Source organism: Bactrocera neohumeralis, chromosome 2, assembly GCF_024586455.1.
Source record: "Bactrocera neohumeralis isolate Rockhampton chromosome 2, APGP_CSIRO_Bneo_wtdbg2-racon-allhic-juicebox.fasta_v2, whole genome shotgun sequence".
NCBI classification, from domain to species: Eukaryota; Metazoa; Arthropoda; class Insecta; order Diptera; family Tephritidae; genus Bactrocera; species Bactrocera neohumeralis.
This window is the reverse complement of record NC_065919.1, coordinates 17827168-17852699: the sequence shown is the minus strand read 5'-3', so window position 1 is coordinate 17852699 and position 25532 is coordinate 17827168. Positions and strand designations below refer to the sequence as shown.

Below are 25532 nucleotides of genomic sequence, written 5' to 3'. Positions count from 1 at the left end.
CAGTTTAGGGAACAAGAAAAAACACACGGAGTCTAATCTGATTAATACGGTGGTTGATGTAAGGTATTCATTGCAGTTTTGGCTTTAAATTCGGTCACAATCGCGGTTCGTTGCGATGCTGCGTCACCATTGTCTAAAATCCATGAATTACTTTTTCACAATTCCAGTCATTTTCGACGGATGTTCTCACGAAAATGCCTGAATCCAACCAAATAGAACTCCTTACAGCCTATGGCCGGAAAGTAATCTTCCGCCGCGTTTTGAATTCAGACCGTCGACTAAGTATTCGATTAATTGCCCAGATGTTAAATTTTTCAAAATCTGTGGTTCATGACACTGTGACGGAGCGTTTGAACATGTGCAAGGTATGTGCGACGAGGGTTCCAAAAATCCTCCTCCTCAAATTGCGGTGGGTGGAAGTGTGCCAAGAAAATTTGAATATGTATGAAAGTGACTCCCAATTTTTGCATAACGTAATCACAGGTGACGAGTCATGGATCTTTGAGTATGATCCCGAGACAATTTTTGAGACGTCTGTTTCTACGGAACAAATTCCAAAGCACCAAACCTCAAATATGCCATAGTTTACCTTGTTTTTTGAGCGGCTTTGGCGTGGTTTTACTGGTTTCGCCTAGTTTTTTTCCTTCCATTTCGAACGGACTCGGGAGAGATGTCGAGCGCTCTTTCCATCTCTCTAACACTTGCCTTAGGCGCCATCTAACTGATGTTCAAGATTTTGAAACATTAGGATGACTCTCGTCCATATGTTATGACGTTTTACACATATCACTCTTTCAATACTTTCATCATCTTTTACTATTTTCATTACTTGAAGAGGTCGTAGGTCTACCGGAACGAGGCATTTCTTCAACGATCTTTCGACATTTGAAGTTCTTTGAAGGCTTTATACCACTCGTAGGCTTGTGTTTTCGAGAAAACTGTATTGTCGTAAGTCTTTTCCAACATTCGCAACGATTCCGCACACGAAATTTGGTAAGAAATGTAAAATTTGAGACAAAGTCTTTCTTCGATATTTTTATCCATTGTAAAAATCCCAACTCACTACTGAGATGTACCTACTTAAGCAGCTGCTTTAAACAAACTGGTTGATCTGTCAATGCGCTTATATTTGGCATAGTAATTAAGGGCAGTCCTACCATCTTAGCAAAATATATTTTTGTGAAATTTCATTTACTTTTATTTATTTTAATAAAAATATTTAATTACAATTTCCGCATGCTTTTTTATCACAATGTTAGTCTATCCGGTACCAAATTTGTTTATAATCCATTCATAATTTTGTCGAATAATGAAAGTTGAGTTCTTTCAAAACATTTTGCAACACAAGTTTTGCCTGCAACTGAAAGGATTTACCCGGCTTTGGTTTTTGCAAATTGCAAGATTATAAAATGCTCGGTTGCAGCCGAACCCGAAATTTTTTTTTGGCAAATATGAGAACTTTGCGCTTCTTGCTCAAGGATCGGTTGTGTTAACTAACCTAACCTAGTTATTTTGTACGTTTAGAAGCTATATGGTATATTATAGTCCACCTATGACAATTTCGACTCTCTACTTTCTACACATACTTATAATTAATAAACATAATGCTATATTTCATACCATGTAAATATGGTATATTTATAGCTGTGTACTTGGAGAATTGATAATATAAATCTTAAAAGTAAATTTTTCAAAAGTTCTGCATTCTGAATTCTGATTTCTGACTGGCAAATATTTTCCACAACATCATACAAAATCTCTCTCCGTGGAACGTCTCTGTTTCCCATTGCCAAATATGCAAATGTGAACAGTGGTCATTGCATGCATATATATATATATTATGTGTATGTATGTATTAATAACAACAAGGAACAAATACTCTACGAACATATATGCTATATGCACATGATCGTTATGCATTCGGAGCAGAAATAGCTGAGATATCAAAATAGCAGCGCCGACTTACAAATATTTGATGTTATTTTACTTATTTGGAGCGTATGCAGAGCAAACATGTGCATACATACACATGTATATATATGTATGTGCAATCGAGTGCATGAGAAATTAAGCGAAATGGAAACGGAGAATGTGTGTGTGAAGAACACATATTCAATGTATGCCACGAAATACTCATACGACCTGTCACACCTTTGTGTCGTCTACAGCTATGTATGAGCATGAGTCGTGGCGAAGCAGTGTGAAGTGATGTTCGAGTGAGCCGTTTAAGCTCCGCTACATTCATGTACCGCCACTATTTAAAATATGGCGTATTTTTGGTATTCTTGTTGGTATTGTTCTTGGTATATAAATGGCTTATATAAACACATGTGTTGTATTTATTTACATAACAATGCTGATATGCTCACATACACACATGTGGACGTGGCAAATTAATGCAGATCTTTATTTATTTGCTTGCAGAAATAAAATATCGTGTCAAAATGAATAATCAAAATCAACATGCATACATGTGTAGATGCGTGTGTGTGTGTGTGAGGGCATGGCGGTCGCCTTGTTACTTTTTGTTTTTCTGGTTACGATTTTTGCTGCTACAACAGCTGAGCTTAATTTGGGCAAGTTGTTATTATTATGATTATTGTTATGACTTTTGTGGCTAACTGTGCTCATGTTTTGTTTGTGTCTGTGTATGTGTGCGAATTTTCCTGTTGTGTTTTTATGCATAAGGGTATGTACAAACACTGGCTACCAGAAATAGTTTGTACAACCATTGTTATAATAATTGCTTGTTTGTTGTTGCTGTTGTAACCAGATATCGTAAAAGTAATTACTTTTTCAACTATGTAATACTGCATATCTACATATGCAAGTAAAAATATATATCTACAGCTAGTTACTAGCACTCTCAAAATCGGTATATTGTCATACTTCTGTATGCATATGTAGGTTAGGTTAAGTTTGGTTAGGTTAATCTGGTAGGCCAATAAACCGCGCATAGACCAGTTTTGGTGCGATACCAGCCGGAGTTCAGTTGTTAGGTCCAAGAAATGCATATACATATAACTTACCATATATATATTTAATATACAAGGAGCTTTCCAAAGTAAACAGTACTTTTTGTATCTAGCGCCCCCTGGTTGCGCCATCTATATGTCGACTGGTGCGTTAGAATCTGTTCCAAAGTAAACAGGACTTAAAAAAAACAGAACAAGTGGTTTTTTCGGCAAAATCAATTTATTTTATTCAAAATAGTCTCCTTCTGCTTCAGTACAGCTTTTTGCACGGTCCAAAAGCATGTCGAACGAGTGTTTTAGCTCGTTGACCGGTATGGCCGCCAGTATGCCGGTGCAAGCCTTTTGAATGGCCTCTACGTCTGCATAACGCTCTCCTTTCATGGGCAAACGCATTTTTCCGAAAAGGAAGAAGTCGCACGGTGCCATATCAGGTGAATACGGGGAGTGGTTAATGGTTAAAATGTGATTTTTGGTCAAATAATCTGTCCTTCGAATATTGGATTCTGAGCAATTTTTGGTCATCAGTCCATTTGTGCGGAAAAAACCGTGCACACACCTTTCGTAAGCCCAAATGTCAATCAAAATGCATATAAATCGATGTTTTGGAAATGTTCAATTCCATTTCCATGATTTGCAATGATGATTTCGGCTGATTTTTGATGAATTCACGCACAGTCGCACATCGATGGAATTTCCGGTGATCACGGATTTTGATTGGCTCACATGCTGATCGTCATTTATGTCCTCACGACCACTTTGAAAACGTTGAAACCACTCGTGCACTCTGCTACGGGGTAGGCAATCATCGCCATAAACTTTTTTCATCAATTGGAACGTTTCGGTAAAAGTTTTACCAATTTTAAAACAAAATCTAATGTTGGCTCTTTGTTCGAAGCTCATTTTCGCACCGATAACACAAACGTACTGACACTTAAAACGCAATAACTTCACTTCCAATCAATGAAATGTCATGAAATTCTCACTGGACAATCGATAAAGATAGCAGATTCTAACGCACGAGTCGACATATTGATGGCGCCACCAGGGGCGCCAGATTCAAAAAGTCCTGTTTACTTTGAAACACACCTTGTATTAAAATTTACTACCACAATTCGGAGTCAGTGGCCTCAACTTTAAGAGCGCTACGGAAAATTTATGATCGTCGTAATCGTCCTGTCAGATCAACTATTGGGCGTCTAGTCGAAAATTTGAACCCACAGGTACAGTACATGTTCCCGTGCCAGTGAGGCAAAGAAGTGTCCGTACTGTCGAGAATATTGCTGCCGCTAGTTCATCAATTGAGGAACACCCAAATCAGTCTCACACACGTCGTTCTCAAGCGTTGTCCACATCCTTACACGATCAAATTGACAAATTGAGAACTGAAGCCGCTTGACCACCAGAATTTTCATATGTTCATGCATTGGGCTGAGCAACAACTTGAAAATGATCTAGATTTTCATCGAAAAATCAACTTCAGCGATGAGGCTCATTTCTGGCTGAATGGCTTCGTCAATAAGCGAAATATACGGCATATCAGGCAGCAATCCACCGATACTCCATGAGTCACCACTGCATCCCAAAAAATTATGGTATTGTGCGGTTTATGGGCCGGCGACGTCATCGGGTCGTACTCCTTTCCTGATGATAAAAACCGGCACGTTACTGGGAATGGGAATCGCTACCGCTCAATGATAACCTAATATTTTTGGCCTGAATTGTCAATTGGCCGCCTCGTTCGTGAGATTTGACGCCATTAGACTCTTTTCTGTAGGGTTACGTCAAGTTTATGGTCTATGCAAGCAAACTAGCGACGATTGATGAACTTCGTACGAATATCGAACTGATTATGACAGGTGGATTACTTAAATTTAACCTTAGAAATTTTAAACGTAAATATTCAAAATGCAAAAACGACCGTTTGTCACGTGCCACTTTCTGCCGATGGCACAATGTTAGCCTCCGCTGTGCCATTACCAATAAATTACTTTATCGCACATATGCAAGCCCTTCTCAAGCTTATCACATATGCAAGAATGCATGTGTTTATACAAATGATTTCCAGGAAACAGACAACTCAACTAGGTAATACAACAACAATATAAATAATATCCATAAATTTGCTCAAGATATGTCAGTAAGTAATAAACTGTTAGGCAAGCAACAAACTGACCGCCACCCGACGAGCAGGCGCATATTGCCGTTAACTAGTTTATGTTCGAAGCAAATTGTTGCAAATATTTTCTATGACACTGTGTTTTATTTGTCAGACCATTGACGCTTGTAAAAATATGCAATTACCTTGTTATCCTTCTGCCACGAGCAAGTGCCACGCTTATCGATTACTTTGCATGTTAGTAAGGCGTCCTGACCCGGATTCACTTCGGAATACTTTGGCTGTTCTGAGAATCTTTGAAAGCAATTTGTTCCTGGAATTGGAGAATTAGGCACAAATGAGTCAATAAATCAATAAATAAAGTGCATGCGCTTGTAGATATTATATGTACATATACATATGTGTGGAGGATATCAAGGGTCGTTGGCAACGAAATGTGTGCAGTTAAATATAAATAATTCCACTTATAAATTACTTGTATTTAAACAGAAATAATTTCATTCTTAGTGCTTAGGTGCTTCTTGGTAAAGATAGCCCTTTTTAAAGTATTTAAAAAATAATTATAAAAGCTTTTAAAAAATAAATATGCTATTATTTTTAGAAGAAAATTCAGACCTCCTTTTTGTAAGTTCAACTTATTACTTCTATATGCCAATTCATTATAGACACTAAATAAAGTGTGACAGCTGTCATTAAATGCAAGCCTGTCAATTCAAATGCTCTTAACGCATTTCCTTTGACAGCTTTCATTACCACCACTGTCAAGCGATTCTTAATTAGTTAGTTTGAAGGTTGTTGCTTTATGTTCGATTCAAAATAAAAGTCACACTTCAAAACAAAGAGGTGATTGAATAAATACTATCAGATATACCCAATCTTTGAATTTTAATTTCGAAGACTTGGGTGGACTGTATTCCGACTGCAATCAAATGCCTTGAAAATATAAGCTATTACATATAGTTTCTTAGACTTGAACTTGATTCCTCAACAGAGATGTATGAAATTTGTCGCGAAACCGAAAGTAAATAAGTGGAATTTTTGTGTATGCCGCTCTTTATATGTCGAATAGGGTTCCCCAGAAGAAAAAGAGGAAGACAATATGAAATATATACCTAAATATATATCTTAACATCTGTCCGACTACCTAACGAACTAGTCTCTCCTTTCCTTCCTAAGAAGCTGATCATTTGTTAGAACCGCCGATATCGGAGTCAAGTGTTTGCATGAAAACTTTTTGATTTGACGAGATATCTTTCCGAAATTTGCCTTAGATTATTTCTAAAGGCAATTATGACATCCAAGAAAAAATTGTTCAGATCAGACCACTATAGCGTAAATAAACCGAATGATCAAAATTATCTCATTAGGAGCGTAATCTTGAGGTATCTGCCTGACTATATGGAAGTACAGATAAAGTAATCTGTAGATTTTTGATTGAAGTTTCAAGCTGTTTTCGTAGATAGATATAGATTGTGCACTTCTCTCTATTCTATCATTCTTTTTATCTCCATGTCTCTCTATCTCTCTCTGATACCATAAATACATTTATAGTCCTCTCAAATAATTGATCTTCAGAGAAATGGTGAAGCCAGCCGAACAAAAATTTCTGTCGAATAATCGACATAATTCAGAAGTCTTTTGAGTCAGACCTCTGACAAACACCCACCATGAAATTATGATAAAGGTTCAACAGCACCTGCTGTAATAATAACATTCCTTTGAGATTTAATTTACTATTCCAAACATTGCTTGTTTTTGGAAGCAAGACTTCAGGAAAGCTACGAAGCTGGTAACACCCACAAGGAAAAGTCGGAGAATTTATAGACTATATCGACATCTAAAATGCGAAATAACGTTATAAAATGGTTATATATTGGTTATCATAAACTCATACTGAAAAAAAATTGAGTTTTGGTTATAAAATGGTTATGTATTGGTTATCATAAACTCATATTGAAACAAAATTTGAGTTTTGGTTATAAAATGGTTATATATTGGTTATATAATTGAGTTTTGGTTATAAAATGGTTATATATTGGTTATCATACACTCATATTGAAACAAAATTTGAGTTTTGGTTATAAAATGGTTATATATTGGTTATCATAAACTCATATTGAAAAAAAATTTGAGTTTTGGTTATAAAATGGTTATATATTGGTTATATCTGACAGTGGAAGGTGAAATTTTATGCTACATAAGCATATGTAATATGATGTAGTGCATCATAAGCAATAAATACTCAATTTCTCATGTTCCACCGTTTGGTTGTATAAATGTAAACTAGTCTCTCAGTTTTTGAGATATTGGTCTGTAATTTCGCACACATGTTTTTCTCCCCAAGAAGCTGCTCACTTGACGAAACCACCGAAATCGAAGCACTATAGCATATGGCTGCCAAGCAAACTGAAAGATCGGAATCTTGTGTTTTCATGGAAAACTGTTTTAGTTGATAAGATATTTGCATGAAAATTGGCATAGATAGTTCTCCAAGATAGCGCTACAATTTCTATACAAATTGTTCGGATCGGTGTACTATAACATTTAGCTGTCATACAAATTGACCGATCCAAATCAAGATAAACAGTTTTTTATACCCTTTATGCTTTACGAAATGCACCTGTAAAAGGTATTATAGCTTTAATGCAGGCTTAGCTAACATTTTTTCTTATTGACATGTTTGTTGGTGTTCCAAGGTCAAACTTTCTTGTCAAAACTGACCATTCTAATGTCATGTGACGACTAACAATGACCAAGTTTTTGTGTATGTCACTGTGGATCGGTTTACAAAGCGTTTCTATTACGTTGCCATTGATAAATATAAGTATACAAAAAATTAATGTTGTCCTTCAACTACAAAAGAACGCCACTGACGTGCTTACTCCACACTTCGACACAATCTCATCTCAGCTTCAGAGTGGCTACATTTCCATGCCGATATTATTTAACAATTTTTTTTTTGTTTTTGTTTTCATCTTATCTGCATGTAATTGTCAAAATGTAATACTCATCGCACTCGCATCGATGACAAACAATATGCACAAAACACAATAGCTGTCAAGTGAACCTGAAGCAGCATCAGCACCTTTTGTTTTGCATACTTCACGGCGTTTTGCATTGTCGGGCATTTATTATTCATTCGCACTCATTCAAGCACAACCATTGAGTAGTGTGTATGTATGTGCATTTATTGCCATATTTATTTATATTCACACTTCATGCATTCGATTACAAACACACATACATCTATACGGTTAGAGACATATATTTATGTGTGTTGGCGCGCGTTGCCACGGTAATTTATTATGAAATGATGATGATTGCTATCGTTTATAAAATAAATTTGCAGCTTCACTGAGCACAAAAGCACAATATGAACACAATGCCAGCGAAAAAACTATACGAAATGCTTCATTTTTGTATGAATAATGGATAACGCTAAAAGGAAAATTGTTTATGCAAATATATATGCATATGTATATTTTGCATGTGTTATGCATATTCAGTGTAGGAAAATTTTAACGAAGAACTAAATAATCGAATGCCAATAAAAATGCAGCAGTATCAATAACTCTATTTGCAAGCGTGTGTATGTATGTGTGGTGGTTCGTGTGTGTCTATTAAAGAATTACTGTGCTATTCAGCCACGTTATGGCCATTATACCTATAAGCATAGTGATAACGTTTGTGCTAATTGAAGTAAATAAAGGTTTTTAAATAGTTTTATAGTGTAGAGAGTGGCAGAATAAAATGCTCAAAATTCATAGAAAAAAAATATTATTTTTGAATGATAATTATCAAAGGGTAGCATAAAATTTCAAAAATTATTTGAAAAGAAAATGGCAAAAATTGTATAATCTATTAGATTATATAACAAGAAAAAACGTTAACTTCGGCTGCACCGAAGCTAATATACCCTTCACAGCTGCATTTCTTTCAGTAAATATGTGTTCAGTTTGTATGGAAGCTATATGCTATAGTAATCCGATCTGAATAATTTCTTTGGAGTTTACATTATTTCTATGAACAATAACTCATACCAAATTTCGTGAAGATATATCGTCAAATGAGGAAGTTTCTCATGCAAGCATTTGATCCCGATCATTCAGTTTGTATGGCAGATATATGCTATAGTTAACCGATCTGAACAATTTCTTCAGAGTATACATTGTTGCCTCAGAAAATAATTTATACCAAATTTCGTGAATATCTCTTGTCAAATGTGAAAGTTTTCCATACAAAAACTTGATTCCAATCGTCAGTTTGTATAGCAGCTATATGTTATAGCAGTCCGATATCGGCAGTTCCGATTAATGAGCAGCTTCTTGAAGAGAAAATGACGTTTACAAAATTTCGAAACGATATACAGACAGACGGACAGACAGACGGAGGTGGCTAAATCGACTCAGCTCAACATACTGATCATTTATATATGTATATACTTTAGAGGGTCTCCGACGCTTCCTTCTGGGTGTTACAAACTTCGTGGCAAACTTAATATACGCCGTTTAGGGTATAATAAATACGTTTTGTAGAAAAATAATTATATTTAAGAGTTGCCACTTTTTACAAAATTATTACTTTTCAGATGTACTATATATAACAAATTGGAAATTTTCTATACACAATGGATACAGAAATTTAATATTTTTCAAATTTATGTGATTGAACATATACATATAAGTTGGACAAGGTTGCCAGCTTAATAAAAGTTTTAAATGAAAATTATTTTGCTGTGTGCAAGGCTGTGTTTGAAATGAGAGCTGTTTAGTATTAAGGTCATTATTACCTCACTTAATTCGTATTACACACGGACGTAGCCACCTTACGTGATGTATAATACAAATTGTGACAAAAAAGTACCCGGAAGTTGTACATAAAACGCAAAATATTTTATTATTTATAATTATATAATGGGTTGTCAAAAAAGTCTTGCGGTATTTTCGCTAGTTGGCGCTGCAAGCGCGTAGTTCTAGTTTTATTCGTCGCATCGGGTCATGCTATACCTTTTTGGAAAGCTCATTTCACGCGCTAACACGTGTTTGATTGATTGTCGTTTCTTTTAAGTCGTTCGTGAGTTATAGCGTCGCAAACATGGAGCAAAATAAAGAAAGAGAAAAGAGACGATAAAGGCAAAAATGCATCTCAAGCCACCAATAAAATTTGTGCAGTTTATGGACCCGATAAAGTTTCCATTTCCACCGCACAACGATGGTTTCAACTTTTTCGTTCTAGTGTAGAGGTGGTCGAAGATGCGCCACGCTCCGGAAGGCCTGTGGTCGAAAATTGCGATAAAATCGCTGAATTGGTCGAAAGAGATAGGCATAGTAGCAGCCGCAGCATCGGTCAAGAGCTGGGCATAAGTCATCGAAAATTCATTTCAATTTCAATAAAAACAAAAAAAAACAAATTCAATAAAAATACCGCAAGACTTTTTTGATTATTTTGTCGCTTTCAAAGTCCATCACATGTAATACACTTATACCAACGATATTTCCAGTTCTCGAAACTCTTTTCATAAGCAGTTTTTGGGATTGCCTTCAGCTCCTTCAGCGAATTTTGTTTTATCTCTTCGATCGACAGGAAACGGGTAATCAAAAAAAAAAAAAAATTGGGGACAAGAAAAAGTCATACGGAGCCAAATCTGTTAAATACGGGGGTTGATCGATGGTAGTCATTGCATTTTTGGACTCGAAATTCGGTCACAATCGTAGCTCGATGCGATGGTGCATTATCATCGTGTAAAATTCATGAATTGTTCTTCCACAATTCCGGCCGTTTTTGACGGATGTTCTCACGCAAAGGCCTCAATATGGCTAAATAGAACTTCTTATTGACCGTCTGTCTCTCTGAAAAAAAAAATCTTTATTCACCCAACCACGAATATCCCAAAACAATAAACAATGAGCATCACCTTGATTTTTGAAAGGCTTTGGTGTGGTTTTTTTTGGTTTCGGCTGGTTTTTCCCTCCATTCCGATGATTGTTAACTTGTTTGCGTGTCAAACTCATAAACCCATGTCCCAACGGCAGTTATAATGTTCATCATGAATGTGGGATTGTAATTCGCACGATGAAGCATTTTCTATGTACGGTGCTCTTTTTGAAAAAAAAAAATCAACTTTATCGGAGTAGTCGAGCAAGAACGCGTTTCATAGCCCAAATGCAAACCAAAATCTTTCGAACGGATTCTCGAGGGATGTAGAACTCTCTTGCCATCTCTCTAACGCTTGCCTGACGATTTTAAGTACCATATCCTTGACTTTTTTAATATTTTCATCAGTTGAAGAGGTCGAAAGTCGTCAAGAGCGAGTTATGTCTTCAACGATCTGTCGACCATCTTTGAAGACTTTGCACCACTCGTATTGATAGCTAGGAACTCTTGAGAAAACAGTTTATTTGAGTTATGTTATTTTACAAACTTCTCAAATTAATTCAACTATGAGTGCTACCAGCTTGCTTCGATTTATGGTTTAGGGTTCGGCTCATCAAGAAAATGTTTGCCTTTCTGTTTTTATTTTTTTAATTCAGTAATAAAAAAAAATTTTAAAATTTATTTTACTATTTTTCAGAGGAATAAGCCTTCAAAACGAGCCCGCCTTTGAAAGTATTAAAAAGACAACTAAAATTTGTTCAGTTAAAGCAAAAATAATACTGAATGCGCTACTCTGTGACGTCACTTGCAATACACTTACATGACCCGTTAACTATAGCTTCTTCGTATTCATCAGCCACAATGGACGCCACAGCAATCAAATAAATGGCGAATGTCAATCACGCGCCATAAATCATTTGTCAATACATACTTTGTTGCATGCAACACATGTGGGTGGCGCACACGATTATACATGCGAATTTGTATATGCAGACATTCACGCATACATATATATGTGAACTAGTTTCCGTATGCAAATGTATGTATGGTAGCATGATAGGTTAGGGTGGTAGTAAAACTACATATACTATAGACACATTAGCTCGGAAAAATAAAAAAATTTCGCTTGCTAAGGACCCAATATAATTAAGAGCTCATTCATGGACGGTCTTTCTTGGAGGTGTCTACGAACCTATTTCGCGGAGTACCAAGCGAAAAAATCGTTTTTTTACGCACCCTAATGCGTTATATATATAAGGTTTTACTTTTTGTTGTTTTTTATTATGCTATATTATATTTAGACAACTTTTTGCAAAAATATACACAAATAAAACATGCAAATTTTCGCATTTGTTAACTATTTCCTACTAAACTGAGCAAAATATATATATTTATATATATTATATAGTTTTGTATCTGCCAAAAAACGTCGCTGTAGCTTCTACACTTATTTTTACACTTATGTACATACTCAAATATATCGATATAAACTCGCATAAATAAAAATGCCGTCAGTGAGTGGACTCGCTTTCTTGCCATTGATATTCATAGCATTTTTTATGGTACTGTATTTTTGTTGTTGTTAGTAGCTTTCACTTATTTATAGCTATTGCTATTGTTATTGTTATTATGACTGCTCAGCAGCAGGCTATGACATGTGACGCGTAAATGAATGCGGGTTTCAATCAAAAGTGATGGCGAGCAGGAAGGAGTCCGCGTCACTCTTGTACTTTTATGTTGACAGGAGTGCGTGTGCGTGTAGTATGTATGTGTATAATAGATGTATATGTATGTATGCATCGTTGATATGGCAAATGAACATATATATTTGTATATGAAGAAGAACTGTTTTGATTATACGAAGTAAATGGGGTAATGTGTCACACATTTTACCAGCACCATGGCGTATACGCAATCTCTGTGTTCAAGATCTTAGATTTGCGTGTAAAATATTAAAGATAATATTTTTTATATTTTTCTCATTTTTCGCATATTTTAAAGTTTTGTTTCATATTTTCGATAGTCTTTCTACACACTCTAGCTTTTTGTCGTTTGTGTGATGAAAATATCGCTTACATATATTTTCTAGTATTTTGTTATTATGAACATAATTTAAAAATTTCAACAATATAAGATTGTTATTATGAACACAATTTCAAAATTACAACAATATAAAGTTGTTATTATGAACACAATTTCAAAATTACAAAAAAAAAAAAACGCTTCGATATACATAAAATGTACGCAGAAATGCATTTTTATTCACTTTATGTCAAGCAAAATCAATCAAGTCCATGTGTTGCTGACATACAATGTATTTGGCAGCATAGCGTCTACAAGCGGAACTGTCAGCAACATACAAGTATTCAATGCCGCGTGCTCACGGCACTCAAAACGTATTAAAAAACAAGAAAAACGTTAACTTTAGTTGCAACGAAACTATAATACCCTTTACAAATGTAAAATATTCTTTACAGCAAATTAATTTTAATCGTTCAATTTGTATGACAGCTATATGCTATAGTGATCCGATCCAAATCATTTCTTCAGAGATTGCGCCGTTACCTTGGTCCATAACTGATGCCAAATTGGTTGGAAATATCTCGTCAAATGAAAAAGTTTTACATATAAGCGCTTGATTTCGATCGTTCAGTTTATACGGCAGCTATACGCTAAGGTGGTCCGATATTGGTGGTTCTAATAAATGAGCAGCCTATTGGAGAGAAAAGAACGTGTGCAAAATTTCAGAACGATACCTCAAAAACTAAGGAATTAGTTCGCTAACGGTTTGTTGGACTGTAGGGTAGTCGAAAAAGTCTTTTCGTATTTTGTCTGTGGCTGTCGTTGCAGTCGTTATTAAATCCGGGAAAGTTAAAAAAAGATTGCAGCTATTTAAAAATGAGTGAAAATATTGAAGAAATTCGCTATATTTTGAAATTTTTGTATAAAAAACGGAAGAATGCCACACAAGTCACCAATGAATTTTACGGAGACGATGCTGTATCAGTTCGTGGTTCGCTCGCTTTCGTTATGGAAATTTCGAAATTTCGTTTTACACTGATGGAATAATGTCTCTAGCGGAAAAATGGCAAAAAGTGATCGACTAAGTAGTATTAGTATAAAAAAAACTTGAAGTTTGATTAGAAATACAAAAAGACTCTTTATCAGTAGATATGTTTTTATAGTATCTCCGATGTCTTCTTTTTCGTTTTACGCTTTATGACAAACCTAAAAAACCCTGTTTAAGGTATAAAATGTTCATTCTGTCATAAGAACGTATATATATTAACCCTTTGTTGGATCATTATGGGTCATTTCAGACCGGTTTTCTTAGAGCATTCATTTTATCAGCTAAAATTATTCTAAATTAGTAAAGTTAATAAAAATGAAAAAGAAATAAATGCAAAATTTCGGCAACTAGAAAGTTAAGATGTTCGAATATGAATTGAGGATGCTTGAGACTGAAATAAGTTCAGCAGCACTATCGGAATAAATTGGATCGATATGGCCGAAATGATGTAATTAATTCGAAATATTGAAATAATCGTGAATACCGTTGAGTTGCATTTTGAGTCATAAAATTGGATGAAATAGTGCATATTCTCGTTGAACCTTTCCAACTCTCTAGGCGACTATGTATATGCTTACTCATTGGGTAGTTAAAGTAAAATCGGTGAATATAAAGGTAGGTTTTAAGAAGATTTCTTGCACAAAAAAATACCTGTTCGCTAAAAAAACTTTATTTTTTACGCTTGTTAAAGGTTAACGGTAACGGCTTTTTGCAAATATTTATTCTTAGCTGACCATCGATTCAATAAAAATGTTCAACTTCGGTGGTGACGCTTTTCCATTTCACTATTTTCCATTACATTAATTGTTGCTGTAAATGTTAGTCCTTATATAGGGTATTTTTTAATAGCTTGATAACTTTTAAAAAAAAAAAAAACGCATAAAATTTGCAAAATCTCATCGGTTCTTTATTTGAAACGTTAGATTGGTTCATGACATTTACTTTTTGAAGATAAATTTGCGCTTAAATTGCTGTAATTAAGCGGCATATAAATACATACACTATACATATATACAGTATAGTTATACACAAAACACACATACACACATGGGCACAATTAAGTAGATGCGTCGGCTCGTATCTATGCAAACGCAACGGTACGCAAGCGATGAGCCGCCGGCGCCAAGTGCGCAGTAAATGATGTTAATGAGTGTAGCGGATTTGTCGCGGTAAGCGTTGCGGCAAGTTGTGCGGGTATTTAACATTGCCAGTAATTAACATAAATTCTCGATGAAAAGTGGTAATTTATAGTACAGTTAGTTAGTTCGCCACGTCAAGTACAGCGCGAAACTTTGCTATAAAACGGTAATAAATACAATACAAGCCGGGCGCGCATTCAAGTAGCTGACAAGATATGCGGCATCTTAAAGGTTTTGCGAGAAGAAAACGGGGGAAAGGACGCAACGTTTTAGTAACAAACAAAAGCGCTAAAGTCTGCAGGGCAACAACATTATTTATTGCTAATTTCGGGTGCAAGAAAATTGCTGTTCATCCAATGTAGCATGCATGAGGGTGGTGTTTGACTACAGAGGCGCTTGTTGTATATAAAAATCGCTCATTTCCACACTTTTCTATTTTATTATGGTCAATTAAGGTATTATAACTAGAGAAAAATGTTGACTATAAGCTACAATACCCTTCATAGTTGCAATTTTTATTGAAAACAAATGGTATAGTGAGATTTTCAGTTTGACTTTGATAGTTCAGTTTATATGGCAGTTGTGTGCTATAGTATTCCGATCTGAACAATATGTACGCAGTTTATGACGCTGTTTTGTATAATAAATTTGTGCCAAGTTTTGAGAAAATATCTTGTTAAATTAAAGAACCTTCCATACAAGACATTGATTTTAAACGTTCAGTTTGTATGACAGCTATACGTTATAGTTGTTCGATCTGTAAAATATATGCAGTACTTGTACCGTTGCCATAGAAAATAATCCGTGTCAAGTTTCGTGAAGATATCTTGTCAAATTAAAGAGTTTTCCATACAAGAACTAGTTTTTGATCGTTCAGTTTGTATGACAGCTATATGCTATAGTGACTCAATATTGGTGATTCCGACAAATGAGCAGCATCTTGTAGTGAAAGAAACTTGTACAAAATTTCAAATCGATATCTCAAAAACTGTAGGAATAATTCGAGTATATACAAACAGTCGAATAGATTGGTGAAAGAGTCAGTTCATCACGTTGGTTATTTCTGCCAGTACTTAAAGAACTTTTCGTATTGCAAACTTCCTGACAAACTTATAGTACATAGTTCAGAATACCGTGAGCCACTCTTGTTTCCGCTTTCTTGTAACGCTTAAAACAATATCGTGTAGTAAAGTTGCAAAAGGAATGGAAACTCCTATGGAGTCTTCTACATTTATTGAATTTTTATAATAAGGTGCGGTAGGCGTACAATATAATTATATATATATGCCTTACTAATTTAAATTTGGGTTACATTAACCAAGTCCAGATATGTAGCGGCGGTGAAGAGATCAAAAAAATTATAAAAAAGGCTGAAGAATCTCTTTGCAGCATAGACATCTTCGAAATTCGGCTCAGAGAGAGAGAGGGAGCGAGCGATGTTTCAATCAGAGTTAGCACTGGATCACATTTCTCGCTAACTCGAGAGCCTGCATCGACGAACACGAACTCTGATGTAAGAGACAAAACTTAAGAAGTTTTAAAAATTGCAATATGAAAAGAGGGAAAATTGTCTACGTAAATATTTCTTGTTTCTCGTAGAGATATAAAGAATTTTTCAATAGGGGCGCTATAAAAGTAGATCGATAGCGAAAACGACGCCATATTTTTCCCGCTTTTTTGACATTTCTCATCAGTAAGCATCAGTTTGCCATTTCATCAAGGAAAGATGTACGATCCAACAACAAGTCGAAATTATTAAAATTTACTATCGAAATTCGGAGTCAGTGGCCTCAACTTTGAGAGCGCTAGGTCCAATTTATGGTCGTTATAATCGTCCTGTCAGATCAATAATTGGGTGTTTAGAGCCCGTAGTGTCGAGAATATTGCTGTCGCTGGCGCATCAATTGAGAAAGACCCAAATCAGTCTCCTGCAAGTCATTCTCAAACGCTGGGCATCTCTGCGACGTCGCTGTGCCGAATTTTGCGCAAATATCTTGTCCGGCATCTTTACAAGATCAAATAGAGGCAAGAAATGAAGTTGCTTGACCACCAGAATCATCGTATGTTCGTGAATTTGGCTGAGCAACAACTTGAAAATAATCTGGATTTTTATCGAAAAATCACCTTCAGTGATAAGACTAATTGTTGGCTGAATAACTTCGTCCATAAGCAAAATATGTGTTATTGCTTAGGCAGCAATCGACACCTACTCCATGAGTCACCATTGTACCCTGAAAAAATTACGGTTTGGACCGGTTTATGGGCCGGCGGCGTGATTGGGCCGTACTTCTGATGACCAAAACCGGCAAGTTACTGTAGATGGGAATCGCTATGAGATGAATTGGATGATATGGACTTGGACAATATGTGGCTCCAACTGGATGGCGACACAAGTTACACTGAGAAATGCCACAATCGATTTATTGAAAAGCAAGTTTGGTGAACGTGTTATTTCACGAAATGGCCCAGTCAATTGGCCGCTTCAATCGTGCGATTTGATGCCGTTAGACTATTTCCTGTGGGGAGACGTCAAGTCAATGGTCTATGCTAAGAAGCCAGCGACGATTGATAAACTTCGTACGAATATCGAAAGTGAAACTGCAGCAGTGTTGGCCGATCGCAAACTTCGAAAAATTAGTTTTTTCTTCATTTAAATAGCATTAATTTGTATGGTATGTATTTGTAACTTTTCGTAAATATGTGGATTTCGAGTTAAAGTTGGGTGTTTGTTTGCGACACTAATAAATTTAAATTTTAAATGGAAAAATTCAACAAAACAAAAAATGCCAAATAACAGAAAAACGCTTCATTTCTTCGAGTTTATAAAAATTAATTTGGAAGCATGTCATTGGCATGCCTCGGGAAGCGTCAGCGCGTAGTTGCCATCGATGTGAATATCCGTAACAGGTTTGACATGATAGAGGAAGCTGTTTTACCACACGAAAACGAACAACTACAGCTTGTGACTTTACACATGTGAGTTTATATGTATGCGCTTATATATGTATGTAAAACGTGTATATTTTAGGCCACGCGAGTATATACTTTAGTATGACATATAACTTCAGTGTGAAGAGCTCTCTGCAACGTTGTCATCATATCTAAAGACATTCGCCTGCAACCTCAAATAAATATGCATTTGACACACTTGACATCTGTCAAAATATTTCAAAAATATAAGTAAGAAATATTGGCAAATGAAAAATTGAAAGAAAACTCAGCTGAAGTGAAAAGAAAAATCGCTATAATCTATTTGAGAGAATATTTCGTGCATATACATGTATATATGTACATATATATGAATGCGCATATGTATATATGTATATAAAATTTGAAGCAAGTAGAGAGAAGTGAGTCTGCAGCGAAAAACACGCATTACAAATATTTATATGTATAGCAGCTTAAAAGTGAGCTGTGGCGAACACGTTCCACAAATATCATTTACCGAATGATTTCAAGTGTTGCTTTATACACACATTCGCACTAGCACGCACACATCTGCATATTCATTTTATTATTTATGTGTTATTGCTTTAAGCTCTTATCCCACCACACACACACACACACATACACATAAGAAACTACTGCTGTATATATGGCTAAAGGTTATGTGTGGCAACAAAGCAGTGAAAAGGCGAAATAAAGATAAATTTCTTAACCTGCTGGCAAATCAAATATTCAAGATGATTTGTTAAATTGCCAAATTTATCATGATAGCGAAAACAGGTTTCATGAATTTTTCGTTTTTGCCTAGGAAGGGCATTAGCTGCAGGGCATTTAGTATGCAGATGGAAGAGCATTAAATGATCCCTGTAGTGAAAAAGGTTTTACTCAAGTTTATGACAGCAACATATCAAAACATGAAGAAAAAACGATAACTTCGAAGCTGCAGAGTTGCATTTTGTATAGCAATTTTATGTATTATTAAATCCCAAAACGTAACCTGCCGAATGTTTTCATCAAAATAAGAGTATGTAAAACTTTAGATCGATATCTCTAAACTGAGAGACTGGTTCGCGTTGATACAGACATACATTGTGACGAAAAAGTACCGGGAATTTGCAAATAAAACACATAATATTAAATTATTCATCAATATTTATTTTGTCGCCTACCAACCAGATGTAATACACTTATAGCAACGATGTTGCTAGTCCTCGAAACACTTTTCATAAGCAATTTTTTATTATGGCCTTCAGCTCTTTCAGTGAATTTTGTTTTATCTCTTCGATCCACTAAAAACGGGTGGACCCCGTAGCGGCCATTTCAGTTTGAGGAACAAGAAAAAATCACACAGAGCCAAATCTGGTGAATACGGTGGTTGATCGATGGCATTCATTGCGTTTTTGGCTTTAAATTCGGTCGCAATCGTGGCTCGATGTGAAATCCCTGAATTGTTCTTCCACAAATCCGGACGTTTTCGACGGATGTTTTCGTACCCAAAATATTCACCAAAAACATTCGAACGGACTAGCGAGAGAGGGAGGGCTCTCTAGCTATCTCTCTAACACACCTTCACTTTTTTAATATTTTCGACAATTTCTCGACCGTTTTTGGAGGCTTTGTAGTACTCGTAGACCTGTGTTTTTGATAACATTGAATCCAGAATTATGTATTTCTTAAAAAAGTTACTTCGTTTTTTCCATTCCTCAAATCACTTAAAAATTATTTTTTTGTGATATTGTTTTGTTGCTCCTTCGGTCTAGTTTTTATTTCCTAAATCGTAGTCTAGCGTCGTTTATTTACGGGCCTTTACTGGTTTGGAAAAAAACAAAGTCACAGGGGCCAAGGTCTGTGGAATACGGTGGCTACGGTATCACTAATGTGTTGCTATTCGCGCACAAGCAACATGCGTGAGCAGGTGCATTATCATGGTGAAAAAGACAATTTTTGTCCTACCACAAATCTGGGCGGTTCTGGCAGATTACTTCGCGCAAATACCAGTTATATTTCTTTATTTACCGTATGACCTTTTAGTAACAATTTATAATGCACGACGTCCCTGCAGTCGAAAAAAAAACTATTAAGAAACCCTTCACATTCGACCTTGCTTGGCGCGCTTTTTTCGGTCTTGGCTCATGCGACTTCTTCCATTGGGATGATTGAGCTTTGGCTTTTACGTCATATCTATAAACCCAAGATTCATCACTAGTTATGAGCCTCTAGAGTAGATCTGTGTCATCAAGGACTGAATTCAGGAAAATGATTTTTGATAGATATAAATATTACTTCCATGTTAATCAACAAAAATTAAAAAATAATAAAAAGCAGAAAAAAAATCGATTTTTCTTCAATTTTTAATTTTCCCGAATTTTGAAAAATATTTTCAGTTTTTCCTGGTTGTAATCAAAGAGAAGTATTACGAGCACATTCATGCCAAATTTCAAGGAAATCGACTCATTAGAACCGTAGATGTGGTGAGACCTACAGCGAGTCAAACTTCGAAATAAATTGTTTCAAGAAAAACCTGTTTTGAAAATAATTTGCGTTTTGAAAAATTATTTTAGGGAGATATTTTTCAATAATCAAACTATGTAAACATAAAATAATATATTTAATTTTTCGATAGATCCGCAAAGTTCAGCTCGACTTTGCTAATTGAGTTTTCAGTTTGCAGTCAGCATAAGTGTATATATAGAGCAGAAAGTGTTGAAAAAGCAACGAACAACAACAACGAATTATGATAATAATAGAATGAATTAGTGGCCCTAAACTCCGTACAGCAGCGACTTTAATAAAAATTTATACATATAATAAATAAGTATAAAATTTATCCAGATTTAGAGACATCGTTAACGATAATAGACCTGAGATACAACATTGGTTATTAAACTATTAAAGATATCATGTGATATATGTATTTTAAACAAACCCTCTCTTTACAAAATATTCCTTTTCACAACTCTTTTTTAAGGTGAGTCATTCATAAATTTCACTATACTCACGTAATCGCCAAAGCAGCAAGAGACTAACATTGAACGTAGACATAAATAATATTTCATACTTTTTTAAATAGGTCTCAGGCAATTTAGCACTGGTACACAAGAGGCAATCAATTCACGGAACATGTGATAAATGGAATGCTATAAGGCGACATACTCTGTCTGACAACTATATCAGCATGAGAAAATGCCCAATTGGAAAAATTGGAGGAGAATGAAGAGAAGTTGAGGAAAGAAAATAAAAAAGTTTTTAAATAATATGATGCTGACGGAAAAGATAAAGGCGAAAAAAGTACTGCAAATAAAGTAGAAACATAAGCGTTACAAAAATTCGAATTAATTTTCAGTATTTTCCAAAATTAAATAAACAGGCAAAAGTAGTTGTTTCATTAATGCAACGAAAAGGAAACTTTTATACTTTAAAACTTTTAAAAACTCTGAACTCAGCGCTGTTTTGCTTTTTCTGGGAAACCTTAACATATCAATGTATACATATATCTAAGTACGAGGATATATTCAAAAATATCTTCGTGAAATGATCTTTCATAGTTCAAATTTTGTTCAAAGTTACATATAACATAAAATTTAAAACGGCTCCATAATTATATGAAAATATTACCAAACTAATTAACAAAAATTTTAAGTTATGAATCCTATAAGAAATATGCACCTTTCATACAAACTGAAGGATCAAAATTAGGTATTTGTATGAATATTTTTTCTTACTTTTCTAGAAATCTTAGCCAAATTTGGCACAGGTTAGATAAAAAATCGGAAAAATAATTTGTTTAAATTTTGTATTTATAAAACCAAGTTTCTTTTGCGTGATCTTAGCTAATGTGGGAAAGGTGTACGGTGATTCCGTTTTATCAAAAACGAAATTTATGATATATACAAAGTCTTCAAACGACTTTCTGGTCAACTGATGAAATTATTAAAAAATAAAAGAATATGGTGTTTAAAAATCGTCAGACAAATGTTAAAGAGATGGCAGGAGAACTCTCTCTCGAGCCCATCGAATGATTTTGCTGGATATTTTGGGTATAAAACTAGTTCTTGATCGACTCGCCCCGACAAAGCTGATTTTTTTTTCATAAAGAGTACCGTACATATATAGGTTTCTTGGACATGCTTGATCGTGGCAGTTCCGATCCCATATGGGGAGCATTATAGTTACCGATGAGACATGGATTTATGAGTTTGACAAGCAAACAAGTTAACAATCATCGGAATGGAGGGAAAAAACTAGTCGCAACCAAAGCCGTTTAAAAAACAAGGTGATGCTCATTGTTGTTTTTAACATTCGTGGTTTGATGCATCATGAACTTGTTCTGAAGAAACAGACGGTCAATATGGAGTTCAATTTGGTCATATTGAGGTGTTTGCGTGAGAACAACCATCGAAAATGACCGGAAAATTCATGAATTTTACACGATGATAATGCACCATCGCACAGAGCTACGATTGTGGCCAAATTTAAAGCCAAAAACGAAATGAATATGATCGATCAACCACCGTATTCACCAGATTTGACTCCGTGTGATTTTTTCTCGTTCCACAAACTGAAATTGCGGCTCCGTGAAATCCGTTTTCAGTCGATCGAAGAGATAAAACAAAATTCGCTGAGGGAGCTGAATGCCATCCTAGAAAGTGCTTATGAAAATTGTTTCGAGGACTGAAAAAATCGTTGGCATAAGTGTATTAATTCTGCTGCGGATTACTTTGTAGGCAACAAAATGAATATTGATGAATAATTAAAAATTTTGATTTTATTTAGAATGCTCCAGTACTTTTTTGTTACAATGTATAACAGGCAAAAGCTGCCTTTCTGTCGTGAAAATTTCCTAGAGAGTATATACCATACATGCACACCGAACTGTTTGAGCAGCGACATTCCAGCTCACCGCCACGCCTTTGCCATTTCTAATATAATTCGACTGTTGCAAGCGGCTGTCAATTTCCGTTACTAAACGCGTGGCAGCAAAGTGCTTGGGCTGTTAATCTTTTGGCAAACAACGTTTATGTCAAGTGTACACTTTGACATAGTGTACACACAAATACATTACAATGTACGTGTGTGTGTGTGTGTGCGAAAAGCAATATTTGTAAATTTACTTTCAAATTCACACGCATAAGTGCCTCGATACATATACATACATACAAGGCTTTTGTAAATTGAGTAGAAGTCGTTACGGCACTCCAAACACATACACACACCCGTTATTGATGTTGGCGAAAATTTCGGTCCACTCTGCTCCACCCATACACACACATACAGTACACAACGCGTAATACCTGCTCAATATTCATATTTTCATAGCTCATTGGCGTAGCGAAATGGCATCAGTCAATGCGTGCGAAAGCTCAAAAGCATATATGCAATGCATATTTATGAACACATTTGCTTAAGCTCACACACAGGCAAACGCACGCACGCATTCATATTTGCAGAAAATCAGTTGCGGAAGCGCGCGGGTGTTTGTGTGTGTGCGCGTTCGCATATTGAAAAATGATTTCGCATTCAATAGCAATGGCAAATTTCCGCACAGATTTGTCGAAATATTCACAACACATGCACAAAAATATATATTCATTCACACTCACTTTGCTGTGTGCCACAGAAAGGGCCAAATTGCAAATTGCGTGCCTCAAAGTGTCTGCTGTGTGTGTGGCAATCGTTAGTCGATATCCTGCCAGCAGTGACTTTACCCTCTTTTAGCGCTCTCTAAGCGTTCAACACATCATTTTATATTTGCCAATTTTTTCGAAGTTCTTTTATTTTTTGCTTTGCGGAATTTCCTTTTGATTTGTAGTGAAATATTGATATCTTTTCCCTTTGAATACTTAGTGTTGCATATATACGAGAGCGTCTGCATAAAGTCAGTGTCTCGAATATCTTTTATCGTTAGTGAAGTGAGAAGATATAGTTTTATATTTCATATATTGTATATTTTCACGTGTAAATATTTGTCTGGAGTATTTTTTGAAACTTTCGCAAAGTATAATCTCCGGCGAGCTTTTCTTGTCTATGAGCTATGCTTTAAAAAATAGATGTTTACACTGGTCTTTCTGTATATATTCATTTATCTGAAATTATATTGAGTCATTAAAAAATTAATAGAATCATGCTCTGAAAAATCGCTACCCAAGCTCGAGGTCTACTTTTAGAACACACACTTCAAAACAAATGCATATTTCAAATCTAAAAGTCACACCTAAAATATCAGATTTCTACTCATTTTTTGTGACCTATACAGAGATCAGTTATCTAAAGATTAATTGCACATATTTAATTCAAATTCTTTGCACCGTTTGTTTTTTTATTTTTAAAATTAGGTCCCTTTTTTGGGAGGTTAACCAATAAATCTTTTTTTATAAACAATTTATTTTTTCGGTCAAAAATCGATTTTTTTAGAAACCGTATTTTGCCAAAAAACTATATTTTGCTTATTCCCTCGATTTGCTTTACTAGATTTAACATTATTTAACGAAAGCTGTTTGGTTTTTTCAATTTCAGAGAATCCAGTTCAAGATATCGTGATCTTCGCAAAACGGCTTTTTCGAGAGGAGCTCACGGAGATCAGCTGTAGTTCCTTTTCAAAGAAATATTTTTACTAATATTAAGTCTTAAAACAGTTAAAAGATACCATAAGATGTCTACAAGTGGATCAACAAATTTAAATGTTTCCTCAGCAAAAATTCTTGAAAATTCGCTTGTTTTGTTGCCTTAAATGTTTTAGAATCACTTTTCCTTATCTAATTCAATTGAGTTACAAATAAGACAAGTAAAAACGATAACTTCAGCTGTATCCAGACTTTAATACCCATCACAGGTGCATTTTTATACCATAAAAGGTTATGCAAATATTTTGATTCGACAGTTGTATGGCAGCTGCTCGATTAAATTGTTATCGAAAACGTGGAAATTCACCTCAGAAACATATATAGAGGTTAGACAGTAACGGAGACGACTGACTTTCTGGAAAATATACATATTTATCCTTTTTTAACCATGAAATTCCGTATATTTTCAGGAGACTGAAATTGGTGATTTCTGGAGCGCAATTTAATATGGCACATAGACCAAATATCTATTTGGATTGAAGCGAAAGTAACAACGAAAATAATGTTTAAAATCAAATCCTGGCTTGAAATCTTCGTTGAAAATTTCAAATTCTTCAAGCTAATGCACGACCCCATATCCTAGATTAGAAATCAAGGAAATTTTCCTCAAACTTTTTTAAAGTCTTTGCTTCTAACAGCTATCCATGTATGCAACGATTTTTTCCAGTCCTCGAAACATTTCTCATAAGCACTTTTTGGGATGGTCTTTAGCTCCTTCAACGAATTTTGTTTTATCTCTTCGGCCGATTGAATACCGGTCCCACGGCGCAGCAATTTCAGTTTGGGGAACAA

The 25532-nt window shown here is 35.2% G+C and overlaps 1 protein-coding gene across 3 annotated transcripts in view; it reads right to left on the bottom strand.

Annotated features, from left to right (window-relative positions):
* Positions 1-25532, bottom strand: part of LOC126751024 (kin of IRRE-like protein 2) — a 513287-nt gene that overhangs the window by 170824 nt on the left and 316931 nt on the right. For all 3 annotated transcript variants that reach the window (XM_050460920.1, XM_050460921.1, XM_050460923.1), the window contains exon 3: positions 5277-5404. In XM_050460920.1, the coding sequence (XP_050316877.1) occupies positions 5277-5404 (128 nt within the window). The remainder of the gene's footprint in view (positions 1-5276; positions 5405-25532) is intronic.